The sequence below is a fragment of the Schistocerca cancellata genome, chromosome 8 (genome assembly GCF_023864275.1).
Source record: "Schistocerca cancellata isolate TAMUIC-IGC-003103 chromosome 8, iqSchCanc2.1, whole genome shotgun sequence".
Lineage (NCBI taxonomy): Eukaryota > Metazoa > Arthropoda > Insecta > Orthoptera > Acrididae > Schistocerca > Schistocerca cancellata.
Window position 1 is genome coordinate 398,087,613 of NC_064633.1, and position 17,291 is coordinate 398,104,903.

Here is a 17,291-nt window from a genome sequence, read left to right on the forward strand (position 1 = left end):
CATGTTCTGTCCAGCAAAATTGCTAGCATGTCTTGCAGTGTGTCTCTGTATGAGAGTATAGTGTGATGTATCTTTCCTACCTAGCCCTACATCTTCAAAGAAAACTTAGGTTACTTAATGGAGCTTTTTCAGTACATTTTGTCATTATGTTGGACAAGACTTCTTGCAGGCTGTTAACAAAATTTATTTTTGTACGTGGGTACATCCTGGAACATCTCCAACACTGTAAGGCCATGGTTATGTTCCCAAACATTCAGCACTCAACACTAGATGAGGTATGAGGTCCAACTATGTAGACAGTTTTTCTAAACACAAGTATTTCTATCAAGCTATAATGGCCCTCTTTGTTACAATTCATAAAAGAGAACATATTTTGTAAATAAATATATATATACCTATATACATATATATAATAGAGGGAAACATTCCACGTGGGAAAAATATATCTAAAAAGGAAGATGATGAGACTTACCAAACAAAAGCGCTGGCAGGTCGATAGACACACAAACAAACACAAACATACACACAAAATTCAAGCTTTCGCAACAAACGGTAGCTTCATCAGGAAAGAGGGAAGGAGAGGGAAAGACGAAAGGATGTGGGTTTTAAGGGAGAGGGTAAGGAGTCATTCTAATCCCAGGAGCGGAAAGACTTACCTTAGGGAAAAAAAGGACAGGTATACACTCGCACACACACACATATCTGATATGCGGATGGATATGTGTGTGTGTGCGAGTGTATACCTGTCCTTTTTCCCCCTAAGGTAAGTCTTTCCGCTCCCGGGATTGGAATGACTCCTTCCCCTCTCCCTTAAAACCCACATCCTTTTGTCTTTCCCTCTCCTTCCCTCTTTCCTGATGAAGCAACCGTTTGTTGCGAAAGCTTGAATTTTGTGTGTATGTTTGTGTCTGTCTGTGTGTTGATCAACCTGCCAGCGCTTTTCTTTGGTAAGTCTCATCATCTTTCTTTTTAGATATATATACATATATACATATACGAATATAATAGAGGGAAACATTCCACGTGGGAAAAATATATCTAAAAAGAAAGATGATGAGACTTACCAAACAAAAGCGCTGGCAGGTCGATAGACACACAAACAAACACAAACATACACACAAAATTCTAGCTTTCGCAACCAACGGTTGCCTCGTCAGGAAAGAGGGAAGGAGAGGGAAAGACAAAAGGATTTGGGTTTTAAGGGAGAGGGTAAGGGGTCATTCCAATCCCGGGAGCGGAAAGACTAACCTTAGGGGGAAAAAAGGACAGGTATACACTCGCACACACACACACATATCCATCCGCATATACACAGACACAAGCAGACTTCAGCATATCCTCTCTTCTTGCTATCCGCCAGACCTCAATCTCCGCTAATTTCTAATTTCAATTTGCCGCCGCTCATACCTCACCTGTCTTTCAACATCATCTTTGCCTCTGTACTTCCGCCCCGACTGACATCTCTGCCCAAACTCTTTGCCTTTACAAATGTCTGCTTGTGTCTGTGTATATGCGAATGGATATGTGTGTGTGTGCGCGAGTGTATACCTGTCCATTTTTCCCCCTAAGGTAAGTCTTTCCACTCCCGGGATTGGAATGACTCCTTACCCTCTCCCTTAAAACCCATATCCTTTCGTCTTTCCCTCTCCTTCCCTCTTTCCTGACGAAGCAACCGTTTGTTGCGAAAGCTTGAATTTTGTGTGTATGTTTGTGTGTCTATCGACCTGCCAGCGCTTTTCTTTGGTAAGTCTCATCATCTTTATTTTTAGATATATATACATATATACATATACGAATATAATAGAGGGAAACATTCCACGTGGGAAAAATATATCTAAAAAGAAAGATGACGAGACTTACCAAACAAAAGCGCTGGCAGGTGGATAGACACACAAACAAACACAAACATACACACAAAATTCTAGCTTTCGCAACCAACGGTTGCCTCATCAGGAAAGAGGGAAGGAGAGGGAAAGACAGAAGGATTTGGGTTTTAAGGGAGAGGGTAAGGAGTCATTCCAATCCCGGGAGCGGAAAGACTTACCTTAGGGGGAAAAAAAGGACAGGTACACACTCGCACACACACACATATCCATCCGCATATACACAGACACAAGCAGACTTCAGCATATCCTCTCTTTTTGCTATCCGCCAGGCCTCAATCTTCGCTAATTTCTAATTACAATTTGACGCCGCTCATACCTCATCTGTCTTTCAACATCATCTTTGCCTCTGTACTTCCGCCCCGACTGACATCTCTGCCCAAACTCTTTGCCTTTACAAATGTCTGCTTGTGTCTGTGTATATGCGGATGGATATGTGTGTGTGTGCGAGTGTATACCTGTCCTTTTTTCCCCCTAAGGTAAGTCCTTCCGCTCCCGGGGTTGGAATGACTCCTTACCCTCTCCCTTAAAACCCACATCCTTTCGTCTTTCCCTCTCCTTCCCTCTTTCCTGACAAAGCAACCGTTTGTTGCGAAAGCTTGAATATTGTGTGTATGTTTGTGTCTGTTTGTGTGTCTATCGACCTGCCAGCGCTTTTGTTTGGAAAGTCTCATCATGGTTATAATAGAAGGAAACATTCCACGTAGGAGAAATATACCTAAAAACAAAGATGATGTGACTTACCAAATGAAAGTGCTGGCAGGTCGACAGACACACAAACGAACACAAACATACACACAAAATTCAAGCTTTCGCAACAAACTGTTGCCTCATCAGGAAAGAGGGAAGGAGTGGGAAAGACGAAAAGATGTGGGTTTTAAGGGAGAGGGTAAGGAGTCATTCCAGTCCCGGGAGTGGAAAGACTTACCTTAGGGGGAAAAAGGGACGGGTATACACTCGCACACACACACACACACATATCCATCCACACATATACAGACACAAGCAGACATATTTAAAGACAGAGAGTTTGGGCAGAGATGTCAGTCGAGGCAGAAGTGCAGAGGCAAAGATGTTGTTGAATGACAGGTGAGGTATGAGTGGCAGCAACTTGAAATTAGCGGAGATTGAGGCCTGGTGGATAATGGGAAGAGAGGATATATTGAAGAGCAAGTTCCCATCTCCGGAGTTCGGATAGGTTGGTGTTGGTGGGAAGTATCCAGATAACCCGGACGGTGTAACACTGCGCCAAGATGTGCTGGCCGTGCACCAAGGCATGTTTAGCCACAGGGTGATCCTCATTACCAACTAACACTGTCTGCCTGTGTCCATTCATGCGAATGGACAGTTTGTTGCTGGTCATTCCCACATAGAATGCATCACAGTGTAGGCAGGTCAGTTGGTAGATCACGTGGGTGCTTTCACACGTGGCTCTGCCTTTGATTGTGTACACCTTCCGGGTTACAGGACTGGAGTAGGTGGTGGTGGGAGGGTGCATGGGACAGGTTTTACACCGGGGGCGGTTACAAGGGTAGGAGCCAGAGGGTAGGGAAGGTGGTTTGGGGATTTCATAGGGATGAACTAAGAGGTTACGAAGGTTAGGTGGACGGCGGAAAGACACTCTTGGTGGAGTGGGGAGGATTTCATGAACGATGGATCTCATTTCAGGGCAGGATTTAAGGAAGTCGTATCCCTGCTGGAGAGCCACATTCAGAATCTGATCCAGTCCCGGAAAGTATCCTGTCACAAGTGGGGCACTTTTGTGGTTCTTCTGTGGGAGGTTCTGGGTTTGAGAGGATGAGGAAGTGGCTCTGGTTATTTGCTTCTGTACCAGGTCGGGAGGGTAGTTGTGGGATGCGAAAGCTGTAGTCAGGTTGTTGGTGTAATGCTTCAGGGATTCCGGACTGGAGCAGATTCGTTTGCCACGAAGACCTAGGCTGTAGGGGAGGGACCGTTTGATGTGGAATGGGTGGCAGCTGTCGTAATGGAGGTACAGTTGCTTGTTGGTGGGTTTGATGTGGATGGACGTGTGAAGCTGGCCATTGGACAGGTGAAGGTCAACATCAAGGAAAGTGGCATGGGATTTGGAGTAGGACCAGGTGAATCTAATGGAACCAAAGGAGTTGAGATTGGAGAGGAAATTCTGGAGTTCTTCTTCACTGTGAGTCCAGATCATGAAGATGTCATCAATAAATCTGTACCAAACTTTGGGTCGGCAGGCCTGGGTAACCAAGAAGGCTTCCTCTAAGTGACCCATGAATAGGTTGGCGTACGAAGGGGCCATCCTGGTACCCCTATCCTTAATATAAGTCCTCAATCTTTCCTCTCCCACATCCACACCGGCTATTCAGAGCATCCTCCTACAGGCCAACCGCAAATTAGAACAGCATGCCACCCTTCACCTCAAAAAACTATCCAATCTCCTGGTTTCCCACCTCCAGAAATGCAACTCACTCACCCTTCACAACCTTTCCCGCAAACCTCAACCACCTCTCATTGCACACAAACCCAGTCTCTCCCATCTACTCAATCTCCCACTTCCAGCTCCACTCCCTCCAAAACCTCAAAATTCCAATCAACACAATCTGGTACCACAACACCCTAATTCAGTAGTTAACCTTTCCTCCAAACCTCTCTCCCAATCCGAAACCTCTGTCCTATCCAAAGGCCTCACCTTCAGCCCCACTCCCAGATTCAACCAAACAGCCCTCGTCAAAGATTTACTGTCCTACACTCGTACTCTCTGCTGGAAGTATCACTTTGCCACGGAGAAAAATGATCCTAATCCTACCCCTAATGATCCAACTCCCCAAGACACTATCCAAATTGAACCCTGCCTGGAACAGTTCCGTCCTCCGTCACAGCGGGACCCACCTCCTCTTCCTCAAAATCACCCGCTCCAAACCTTCCAGGAATTTCTGACTTCCAGCCTTGCCTCTCAATCCTTCTTAAAAAACCTTAATCCTACTCCCAACATCACCACTGCTGAAGCCCAGGCTATCCGTGATCTGAAGGCTGACCGGTCCATCATCATTCTTCCGGCAGACAAGGGTTCCACGACCGTGGTACTTGATCGTCGGGAGTATGTGGCTGAGGGACTGCGTCAGCTTTCAGACAACACCACATACAAAGTTTGCCAAGGTAATCCTATTCCTGATGTCCAGGCAGAGCTTCAAGGAATCCTCAGAACCTTAGGCCCCCTACAAAACCTTTCACCTGACTCCATCAACCTCCTGACCCCACCGACACCCCGCACCCCTACCTTCTACCTTCTTCCTAAAATTCACAAACCCAATCATCCTGGCCATCCCATTGTAGCTGGTTACCAAGCCCCCACAGAACGTATCTCTGCCTACGTAGATCAACACCTTCAACCCATTACATGCAGTCTCCCATCCTTCATCAAAGACACCAACCACTTTCTCGAACGCCTGGAATCCTTACCCAATCCGTTACCCCCAGAAACCATCCTTGTAACCATTGATGCCACTTCCTTGTACACAAATATCCCGCACATCCAAGGCCTCGCTGCGATGGAGCACTTCCTTTCACGCCGATCACCTGCCACCCTACCTAAAACCTCTTTCCTCATTACCTTAGCCAGCTTCATCCTGACCCACAACTTCTTCACTTTTGAAGACCAGACATACCAACAATTAAAGGGAACAGCCATGGGTACCAGGATGGCCCCTTCGTACGCCAACCTACTCATGGGTCGCTTAGAGGAAGCCTTCTTGGTTACCCAGGCCTGCCAACCCAAAGTTTGGTACAGATTTATTGATGACATCTTCATGATCTGGACTCACAGTGAAGAAGAACTCCAGAATTTCCTCTCCAACCTCAACTCCTTTGGTTCCATCAGATTCACCTGGTCCTACTCCAAATCCCATGCCACTTTCCTTGATGTTGACCTTCACCTGTCCAATGGCCAGCTTCACACGTCCATCCACATCAAACCCACCAACAAGCAACAGTACCTCCATTATCACAGCTGCCACCCATTCCACATCAAACAGTCCCTTCCCTACAGCCTAGGTCTTCGTGGCAAATGAATCTGCTCCAGTCCGGAATCCCTGAAGCATTACACCAACAACCTGACAACAGCTTTCACATCCCACAACTAACCTCCCGACCTGGTACAGAAGCAAATAACCAGAGCCACTTCCTCATCCTCTCAAACACAGAACCTCCCACAGAAGAACCACAAAAGTGCCCCACTTGTGACAGGATACTTTCCGGGACTGGATCAGATTCTGAATGTGGCTCTCCAGCAGGGATACGACTTCCTCAAATCCTGCCCTGAAATGAGATCCATCGTTCATGAAATCCTCCCCACTCCACCAAGAGTGTCTTTCCGCCGTCCACCTAACCTTCGTAACCTCTTAGTTCATCCCTATGAAATCCCCAAACCACCTTCCCTACCCTCTGGCTCCTACCCTTGTAACCGCCCCCGGTGTAAAACCTGTCCCATGCACCCTCCCACCACCACCTACTCCAGTCCTGTAACCCGGAAGGTGTACACAATCAAAGGCAGAGCCACGTGTGAAAGCACCCACGTGATCTACCAACTGACCTGCCTACACTGTGATGCATTCTATGTGGGAATGACCAGCAACAAACTGTCCATTCGCATGAATGGACACAGGCAGACAGTGTTTGTTGGTAATGAGGATCACCCTGTGGCTAAACATGCCTTGGTGCGCGGCCAGCACATCTTGGCGCAGTGTTACACCGTCCGGGTTATCTGGATACTTCCCACCAACACCAACCTATCCGAACTCCGGAGATGGGAACTTGCTCTTCAATATATCCTCTCTTCCCGTTATCCACCAGGCCTCAATCTCCGCTAATTTCAAGTTGCTGCCACTCATACCTCACCTGTCATTCAACAACATCTTTGCCTCTGCACTTCTGCCTCGACTGACATCTCTGCCCAAACTCTCTGTCTTTAAATATGTCTGCTTGTGTCTGTATATGTGTGGATGGATATGTGTGTGTGTGCGCGAGTGTATACCCGTCCCTTTTTCCCCCTAAGGTAAGTCTTTCCCCTCCCGGGACTGGAATGACTCCTTACCCTCTCCCTTAAAACCCACATCCTTTCGTCTTTCCCTCTCCTTCCCTCTTTCCTGATGAGGCAACAGTTTGTTGCGAAAGCTTGAATTTTGTGTGTATGTTTGTGTTCGTTTGTGTGTCTGTCGACCTGCCAGCACTTTCATTTGGTAAGTCACATCATTTTTGTTTTTAGGTGTGTGTGTGTGTGTGTGTGTGTGTGTGTGTGTGTGTGTGTGTGTGTGTATATTTTCAGTACAATTACTAATGATACAAAAACATCTAGATGCTATCATTCAATGAGTAACTAATTGTATCAAATAAGTATTCATTTTCAGGAAGCCAAATGTGTAGTACTGCCAGTAGACATGTATACAAATACAAGAGACACACTACCTAGCTTTTAGAACTAATGGCTCCTCCATCAGTGATGAGAGAGGAGTAGGTTTGGGAACGTTATAAAGGAAGGGCAGATCACTCAAGCTCCTGAATGAGATACACCTACCTGTAGTCAGGGAGTAGTTGGACAAAGATGAAAGAGGAGGTGTCAGAGATAACAGATCAGAGATGGTACATTAGTAAGCAATGTACCAACTCCAGTCCAGATATAAGGACAGAGTGAGAAGTAAACACAGATTGGGAGGAAAAGAGATGAATAGTGTAATTAAGAGTCAGGACAGAAAAAAAGTCACAATAAACAAATAATTTCCTTATCTCTGACACAATGCTTACCAATGTACCACTCTGACCAGCTGTTCTGACACCTCATCCATCATCTTTGGTGAACCTCCTCTTCGCCACAAGTAGTTTCCTCTTCTCCCTCCTTCTGGGGGCTGAGTGGTCTGACATTCTTTTTTAAGCTACAAAGTGTGTCTCTTTTACTTTTATGTGTATCTATTGGCAGTACTACACATTTTGCCTTCTGAAGGTAAGCACTGCAAGCACTAGCCAGCAATTCCATATTACAAGAAATTAATTACATATACATCTTTTTTTTTTTTAAGAAAAGAAAGAGTGAAAGAAACATATTAATACAAATAAACTCCATAACCTGAAGTCTAAAGTGTGATGAGTCTAGGAAACTGGATGAGATCCTTGGGCTCAAAATGAATATTCGGTGTTAAATGACTTAGTAATTAAAGTACTGTAATACACTATGGACATAACAATGAGTTATATCACTGCAATCTGTAAGACAATGTGACCATATTTCCTACATACAAATGAGAAAACAAAAATGTGGCTACATATAGATGATATAAATAAAACTTGCCACTATTTTTTCCTCATAACCTTGAAGAATATCAGTTGTGTAATAAAACATTATGTATCACACAAACCAACAACTGCAGTAAGCTGTTGTACAGTATGAAGCTGATTATTAAACCAAAATTACACCTTTTTGCAACTGTTCATCATCGTGTATGGTAGAAAAAGAAAGGAATTTCTCACAAATGCAATTTCAAGAAGTTTGTTACTTTGAAAAAGAATTATAATGTTACAGATAACTGCTTGAATTTCAATATTTATATTACCAAGAATAGCTGAAGAGAGAGGTAACCACTGAGAGCAGACTGCTTGTAGCTGTACCTTGCCATCTGTATGACGCAAGTCTCTAGTCGTTAATTTGACATTCAAACTCTCACAAATCTTCTGCAGTCGTTCCTTATCCTGGAAGAAAAAGAAAAATCTGCTGAATAAATTCAGAAAATAAATTATTTTTAAAATTATACAAGGTGTACAACTTTGCTTGCACTGTTTGCTGATAGGTGGCGACAACAGTAAGTAGCGGTCGAAAGAAACAGATTGCAGACGTCAGGCAGTTAGTTTGGACCTCGGTCAACATAACCTCAGTCAAACATTAGTCAATTTGTTTCTGCTTCATAAAGTTATTCTTGATTGAAAATGTCAGTTTACGGGCCTAATTCTCATCATTTGCAGGAGGTTTTACTGTTTTGTTTCCATATGAATAAAGCGGCTGAGTCTCAACGAATGCTCTCAAGTACATATGGTAAGGATGCTATTAGTGAAATAATATGTTGTAAGTGGTTTCAATGCTTCAAGAACGGTGATTTTAATGGCGTAGACCAGCACAGTGGTGGAAGAGAGAATGTTTTCGAAGATGCAGAATTGGAGACATTGCTGAGTGCAGACTCACATCAAATTCAAGAAGAATTGGCACAAGTAGTGGGAGTGACACAGCAAGCCATTTCAAAATGTCTCATGGCTAAGGGCATGATTCAGAAAGAAGGAACTTGGGTCTCGTGTGAGCTGAAACCAAGAGACATTAAATGGTGATTGTGTGTTTGTGAACGGTTGCTTCAGAGGCAAAAACGGAAGGGATTTCTGCATTGCATTGTGACTGGGGATGAAAAATTGGTTCATTATGATAACTGTAAATGCAAAAAATCATGGGGATATCCAGGCCATGCTTCCACGTCGACGGCCAAACTGAACATTCGCGGCTCCTAGATCATGCTCTGCATTTGGTGGGACCTGCTCGGTGTCGTGTACTATGAGGTGTTAAAACCAAGTGAAACAATCACAGGTGCTCGTTATCGAATACAAATAATGCGTTTGAGCAGAGCATTAAAAGACAAATGGCCACAATACAGCGTGAGGTACGATAAAGTGATTTTGCACCACGACAAAGCTTGACCCCACGTTGAAAAAGAGGTCAAAACGTACTTGGAAACATTAAAATGGGAAGTCCTACCCCACCTAGATAAATGGTGCATGACCCAGCTGATCAACACTTACAATCTCATGAAGAAGTCACAAATTGAGTCGATTCATGGATCACTTCAAAAGATGAACAATTTTTTCGACACAGGATTCATACACTGCTCGAAAGATGGGAGAAAGTAGTGGCCAGTGATGAAAAATACTTTGAATGATACATGTGCAATCAATTTGTTTCATTAAAGCCTCAAATGTTGGGGAAAAAACAGCAGAAGCAAAGTTGTACACCTTTTATGTATTTTATCACATCACCTCAAAATACTGACTAAATTTGTCCACTTGTCTACAGTAACCTTAATGTCAGTAAACATTAAGCCATTCAAATGATGGAAACGAAAGAAAGGAATAAAAAATTACACACACTTAAGACATTAATTACGATTTATCTACTCCATAAGGTATTCATGTAGTGTACAAGATCAAAATACACTTAACCCAGTGACATCAATTTTAAATACTCAACTGCTTGCTGTGAAATCAGATTTAATTAATATCAGTTAGTATTAGCTAATATGATGTTTGGGTAGTCTTCTACATGTAGGACAACACCACAGTTTCTGCACAGCCATGCACTTTCATTTCTTTTTTCTCTGTGATTACAGCTCATCATTTCATGTGATAGTGTCGGAAGTTCCATGCAGCTTTTCGCGGATGATGCTGTAATATACAGAGCAGTTGCAGCATTAGAAAATTGTAGCGAAATGCAGGAAGATCTGCAGTGGATAGGCACTTGGTGCAGGGAGTGGCAACTGACCCTTAACATAGACAAATGTAATGTATTGCGAATACATAGAAAGAAGGATCCTTTGTTGTATGATTATATGATAGCAAAACAAACACTGGTAGCAGTTACTTCTGTAAAATATCTGGGAGTATGCGTGCGGAACGATTTGAAGTGGAATGATCATATAAAATTAATTGTTGGTAAGGCGGGTACCAGGTTGAGATTTATTGGGAGAGTCCTTAGAAAATGTAGTCCATCAACAAAGGAGGTGGCTTACAAAACACTCGTTCGACCTATACTTGAGTACTGCGCATCAGTGTGGGCTCCATACCAGATCGGGTTGACGGAGGAGATAGAGAAGATCCAAAGAAGAGCGGCGCGTTTCGTCACAGGGTTATTTGGTAACCGTGATAGCGTTACGGAGATGTTTAACAAACTCAAGTGGCAGACTCTGCAAGAGAGGCGCTCTGCATCACGGTGTAGCTTGCTCGCCAGGTTTCGAGAGGGTGCGTTTCTGGATGAGGTATCGAATATATTGCTTCCCCCTACTTATACCTCCCGAGGAGATCACGGATGTAAAATTAGAGAGATTAGAGCGCACACGGAGGCTTTCAGACAGTCGTTCTTCCCACAAACCATACGCGACTGGAACAGGAAAGGGAGGTAATGACAGTGGCACGTAAAGTGCCCTCCGCCACACACCGTTGCGTGGCTTGCGGAGTATAAATGTAGATGTAGATGTAGACTGGGTTAATATTTTTACTCCTTTACTGAGAGCCACAACAGGCATACATCTGGCAGAGACAATGTAGTCAGTCAGAACAATATAGCCCTTTGTGTAGTTTTTGTTAGCCCTGTAACTTGTTCCATTATCTGTATTCCACCCAGGACTTTCCAGTACCATATTAATATGAGCTGGATTCTAGGAAAGACAAATAACCTACTATGTGATAGTAATAGAAGAATATAAGGGTTACCATGAAAGTTTTTTAAGACTGTGTCTAGTGTAATAATAAGAAGAATCATAAAAATTTCTTTATATTTTTGTATTTTCCTTGTCTTCTCATGTCAGTCCAAGGAAAAGTTGAAAACTGTAATTTCTCAGTGTGCTGCAGGTGGCAGACAGAGTGCACTGTGTGTGTGTGTGTGTGTGTGTGCGTGTGTGTGTGTGTGTGTGTGTGTGTTTGTGTGTGTGTTTGTCAATGTGGTGGCAGATCTCTTCAAGGCATAGAACAGCTTAAAGGCTGGTGCTGTGATTGTTGTGTGGCAAAATGGCTCAGTGTAGTTCTGTTCTTCAGACTGGGTACTAGTTTACTAGTTTTTCAAATGTCTGTGACTGTTCAGCACAGAACCCCTTGCTCCACTGTCTGGCTCACTACATGTCACAGGTTTCTGTGCTAATCAGGTGTATGACTGCAAGTTTTTCTTTGGAGGAATGTCTGTAGGTTGTCCTCATCCTCAGTCCATATCATGAAGATGGCATGAATGAATCTGAATTACACGGGAGTTTTGGGCTTCTGGTTGATTAGGAAGGATTCCTTTAAATGGCCCACGAACAGGGTAGCACAGGGTGATGCCACACAGGTGACCCTGGCTGTACCACAGGTTTGCTTGTAGGTGATGCCCTCACAGGACAAATAATTGTGGATGAGGACACAGTTGGTCATGGTGACAAAGAAGGAAGTTGTAGGTTTCCTAATTAGGAGTGAACATATTCAAAGACTTTATAAGAAGTGTCTCTACAGCAGGGTAGGATGGATGAAAATTCTTGTGTGTATGATAATAACAAGTTGCATAAAAGTTTAATCTTGAATTATCAGACAGTACTTAAAGTCTTTCGCCTAGGGTGGATGCATTCCCAAAGCCATCAGAGTTTCTTCCCACATTACAGTTCATTCATTCATTCATTCATTCTGTAGTAGCCACCAGAAAGATCGCGGGAGGCGCACATTGGCATGGCGCGTCACGAACGGTAGTCGCCGCCAGTAGAGTCCCATCCACCAGAGGGCACGCGAGAATTCGGACGCGACCTCTGCCGGCGTAACAACAAGAACAACAACAACAACTCCGGCAGGACAGGCCGTGCGCAGTCAGTCAACATCGGGCATGCCTAGGACACAGTCCCGGTCTACGCTAAGTGAAGTGCGACGTAACGTGAACAGTGTTACTACACAATTGGCGACGAGTAGGGTCGTTCTTTCGCGTGTTGCGTCGTTGTTCCGGTTTCGCAGTTTCTCCACGGCATGGAGGATTTGGTGCGGGTTTTGGTTGCGCAGCAGACGGAGCTCATGGCCACCATGAAACAAGTGCTTCCGGCGTTGCTCTCACCGCCGTCTGCTCCGGCGCCGTTCCCTCCTCCCTTTCCCCCGTATGACGAGACGGCGGAGGATTGGGACGCATATGAACATCGCCTTCGGCAGCATTTCCAGGCGTTTCATGTTGCCGATGCGGAGGTATGTCGTGCTCTCTTCTTGTCTTGGATATCTCCCTCGCTGTATCAAGTTTTGCGGCAGCTGGCGCCGTTGCAGGAACCCTCATCCTTGTCTTTTGACGCATTGTGTTCATTGCTGTCTTCATATTATCGCCGCCGCACGCATGTTGTGGCGGCTAGGGTCGAGTTCTATCAATGCAAGAAACAGCCCCATCAGTCTTACCGGGCGTGGGCCGCAACCCTGCACGGTCTTAGTCGCAAGTGTCATTTTGTCACGGAGCAGTCGCGGGAGTCGTATGCCCATGTTATGGTACGCGACGTCATTGTTCGTTCGGCCCCTGATAGGGAGGTCCGGCAACGGGCCCTGCAGTTAGAAGACCCTTCCCTCGAAGAAGTCCTGTCCATTGCTCAATCGTATGAAGTCTCTCACGCAGCAGGTCAACAGCTGGAAGCGTGGTGCGACGTCGCGGAGGTTCAGGGCGGCGCGGCCGCGTCCACTGTGTCCGGGGTGGACGACGTGCGAGCGGTACAATCCAGCCGTTACGGCTGCTCCCGCGCGGCGCGTAAACAGAATTCCGGCCGCCGGTCCCTGTTGCCGTCCTGTGCGTCGTGCTATATACATCACGATCGGTCAAAGTGCCCCCAGCGTTGGGCCGTTTGTCGCAAATGTCATAAAAACGGTCACATTGCTAAAGTTTGCCGCTCAGCCTCAAAGGAATCGAAGGAAGCAAGTACAGAGGACATGGACGTTGACATTCAGGAAGTTTCATCGGGCCAGGCTCCCGACGCATCGGCACGCAAACTCTTTATCGAGGTGTCAGTTCGGTCGCGCCGGTTACAACTGCAAGTAGATACGGGCGCGGCAGTTTCGTTGTTGAATGCACAAACGTATTCCGACCTTGGATCGCCCCCGTTGGCGCCAGTTTACCGGCGTCTACGCGGTTATGGTAAACAGTTCATTCCCCTACTGGGTCAATTCACTGCCGACGTGACTTACAAATCAGTCACTCGGCCTATTACTTTTATTGTTGTCAGTGATGCGAGCTCCGCTAACCTTTTTGGCCTGGATGCCTTTCAAGCTTTCGGTTTTTCTATTGCTGACACCATACAGTTGGTCTCCGAAGACGTTCCCTATCACTCATTAGAATCTTTGATCTCAGACTTTCCAGACATTTTTGAGGAGGGCCTGGGGCGTGTTTCAGATTTTGAAGCTCACTTAACGTTGAAGGCGTCGGCTCGCCCGCGTTTTCTACGCGCGAGGCAGATCCCCTTGGCTCTCCGCCCTCAGGTAAAGGAAGAGCTAGACCGGCTGACAGCCCTAGGGGTCGTTCTTCCCATTTCTTCCAGTGAGTGGGCTTCGCCCCTCGTTATTGTCAAGAAGCCCTCTGGAAAATTACGTCTTTGTGGCGATTTTAAGGCCACCATTAATTCCCAATTGGTGGTGGACACCTATCCTTTGCCTCGTGCTGATGAATTGTTCTCCGCCGTGGCGGGAGGCCACTATTTTTCGAAAATCGATCTGTCAGAGGCTTATCATCAGATACCACTTGATGAGGACTCCAAACGGCTGGCAGTCGTCAACACCCCGTTTGGCCTTTACCAATACCAGCGGTTGGCTTTTGGAATATCCAGTGCCCCGGCGATATTCCAGCGTTATCTTGAGCATGTCACGTCGACGATCCCTCATTGTATTAATTACCTGGATGACATAATTGTCACGGGCCGCAGCACGACGGACCACTTGCACAACCTTCGCACCCTCTTTCTCAAATTCAGGTCTGTGGGCTTGCGTTGCAACCTGCAGAAGTCAACCTTCTTCCAACCGTCCATTGAGTATGTGGGCTACACCATCTCTCGGCATGGCATCCAGCCACTAGGAAGTTTGGTCCAAGGTATCGTCAACCTTCCTCGGCCCACATCGCTGAAGGAGTTACAAGCTTTTTTAGGCAAGATAGCCTATTACCACCGGTTCATTCCCAGGGCTTCCACTATAGCCCACCCCCTGTACTGCCTTCTGCACAAGGGTGTTCCTTTTGATTGGTCGCCTGCATGCGAGCGAGCGTTCACCTCGTTGAAGGGCCTCCTCACGTCAGCCCCTTGTTTGGCTACTTTTGATCCCCATAAGCCGTTGGTCCTGGCTACGGATGCTTCACAGTATGGGGTGGGGGCGGTCCTGGCCCATCGCAACGCAGATGGTTCCGAGCAACCACTGGCGTTTGCGTCGAAAACGCTTAGTCCCGCGCAGGCCCATTACTCCCAGGTGGAAAAAGAGGCTTTGGCCATTGTCTATGCTGTTACCAAGTTTCACCCTTTCTTGTATGGCACGAAGTTTCAGTTAATCACTGACCATAAGCCTTTAATATCGTTATTTGGCCCCGCCTCTCAGATTCCGGATAGGGCAGCCCACAGACTCCAGCGCTGGGCCTTGTTCCTCTCTAAGTACCATTATGACATTCGTTTTCGCCCTACAGGCCAGCATGCCAACGCCGACGCTCTTTCCCGTCTTCCGGTGGGCCCGGACCCTACATTTGATCGAGAGGAGATTATGTGTTTTCATTTGGATGTGGCGTCCCGCCAAGCGGTTGATGGCTTCCCGATCACTAGTTCTCGAGTCGCCAGGGAAACGGCGGCTGACCCGGTTCTCCGGCAAGTAGTTCGCCTCATTCAGCAGGGGTGGTCGTCCCGCCCTCCGGGCCGGGCCTCGGACCCTCTTCGTAATTATTTTCTTCTACGAGGCCGTCTCTCGGTCTTGGAAGGAGTTCTCCTTCTGGCTACCGATGATACAGCTCCTCGCGTGGTTGTTCCTGCAAGTTTACGAAGGGAGGTCCTCAAGTTATTACATGCGGGGCACTGGGGTGTTTCCCGTACTAAAACCTTGGCTCGCAGACATGTGTACTGGCCCGGTATTGACAGAGAAATTGAGCACTTGGTGGCCGCCTGTTCCCAGTGTGCGAGCCAACAAGCATCTCCCAGGGCAGCGTTCTCTTCATGGCCGCCGGCAACCCAGGCATGGGAACGTGTTCACATCGATTTTGCGGGCCCGTTTCTCAATGGCTTTTGGCTCATTGTCATTGATGCTTATTCCCGATTCCCATATGTGGTTCGCTGCTCCTCAACCACTTCAGAAGTTGCAATCCAGGCACTAGCAAAAATCTTTTCTGTGGAAGGTCTGCCAATCACCCTGGTCTCGGACAATGGACCGCAGTTTCTTTCGCAGACCTTCCGGGATTTTTGTAGGCGCTTCGGTATTCGGCACGTTTGCTCTCCCCCCTTCCATCCACAATCGAATGGGGAAGCTGAGCGCATGGTGCGCACCTTTAAGACACAGATGAAAAAGTATGTGCACGAATTTCCTGCAGAGGAAGCATTGACGTTTTTCTTGACGGCATACCGGACCACACCAATGGGAGACCGCAGCCCCGCAGAGCTCCTCCATGGGCGTCAACCTAGGACTCTGCTGCACCTCCTCCAGCCTGGTCCTCGCCAGTCTTCACAAAACGGAGTACCTGGCTTTCCACTGGGTATGTCAGTCTGGGCCCGTGGGTTTGGTCGCAATCCACGTTGGATACCGGCGGTGGTCCTGCACCGCCATGGCCGCCGGCTCTATACCTTGCAGGCGGGGGACCGGGTGGTACGTCGTCACCAAAATCAGCTCCGTCCACGTTCGGGCACCCACCCTCCGACCTCTCGGACACCGGCTTCCCCATGGCCGGCACCTGTATTGGTTTCACAGGGGACGTTACCTCCTCTCCCCGCTGTGACTCTGCCACACTGCGATGGTTCTCAGCCTTGGCAGCCTCCAGTGGCTCCAGCACCGGCATCGCCGGCATTCGAGATGCCCCAGCGAGAGCCGGCCCCCCTGGCCGGCCCGGTTTCGCAGGGGGCTAGTTCCCCTGTGGTCGTCCCTTCCCCTTCGTCCCCGCCACTAGGTCTTGCCCCTCCTGAGGTGGAACAGGATCCAGACTTCGACAGCTTGTCGCCTGTGCTGTCCCGGGCTCCGGTTGTGGGACGACGGGGGCCTCTTCGTGTGGGTCACTTCCAGCCGTATTCGAAGGTTCCGGCTCGAGGGTTGGCAGATCCCCTCGACTCCGGCCATCCAATGGATGTGGAGGTCATCGCTCCTGCCCGACGCTCCACCTTCCGATGCAGTGGATCACAGTGGCTTCACCCCCCGAAGGAGGAGGAGTGTAGTAGCCACCAGAAAGATCGCGGGAGGCGCACATTGGCATGGCGCGTCACGAACGGTAGTCGCCGCCAGTAGAGTCCTGTCCACCAGAGGGCACGCGAGAATTCGGACGCGACCTCTGCCGGCGTAACAACAAGAACAACAACAACAACTCCGGCAGGACAGGCCGTGCGCAGTCAGTCAACATCGGGCATGCCTAGGACACAGTCCCGGTCTACGCTAAGTGAAGTGCGACGTAACGTGAACAGTGTTACTACACATTCATTGTGTTCAGCA

The 17,291-nt window shown here is 47.3% G+C and overlaps 1 protein-coding gene across 1 annotated transcript in view; it reads right to left on the bottom strand.

Annotated features, from left to right (window-relative positions):
• Positions 1–17,291, bottom strand: part of LOC126095766 (elongation factor-like GTPase 1) — a 591,625-nt gene that overhangs the window by 504,628 nt on the left and 69,706 nt on the right. The window contains exon 8 of the mRNA XM_049910570.1: positions 8,468–8,603. Within this exon, the coding sequence (XP_049766527.1) occupies positions 8,468–8,603 (136 nt within the window). The remainder of the gene's footprint in view (positions 1–8,467; positions 8,604–17,291) is intronic.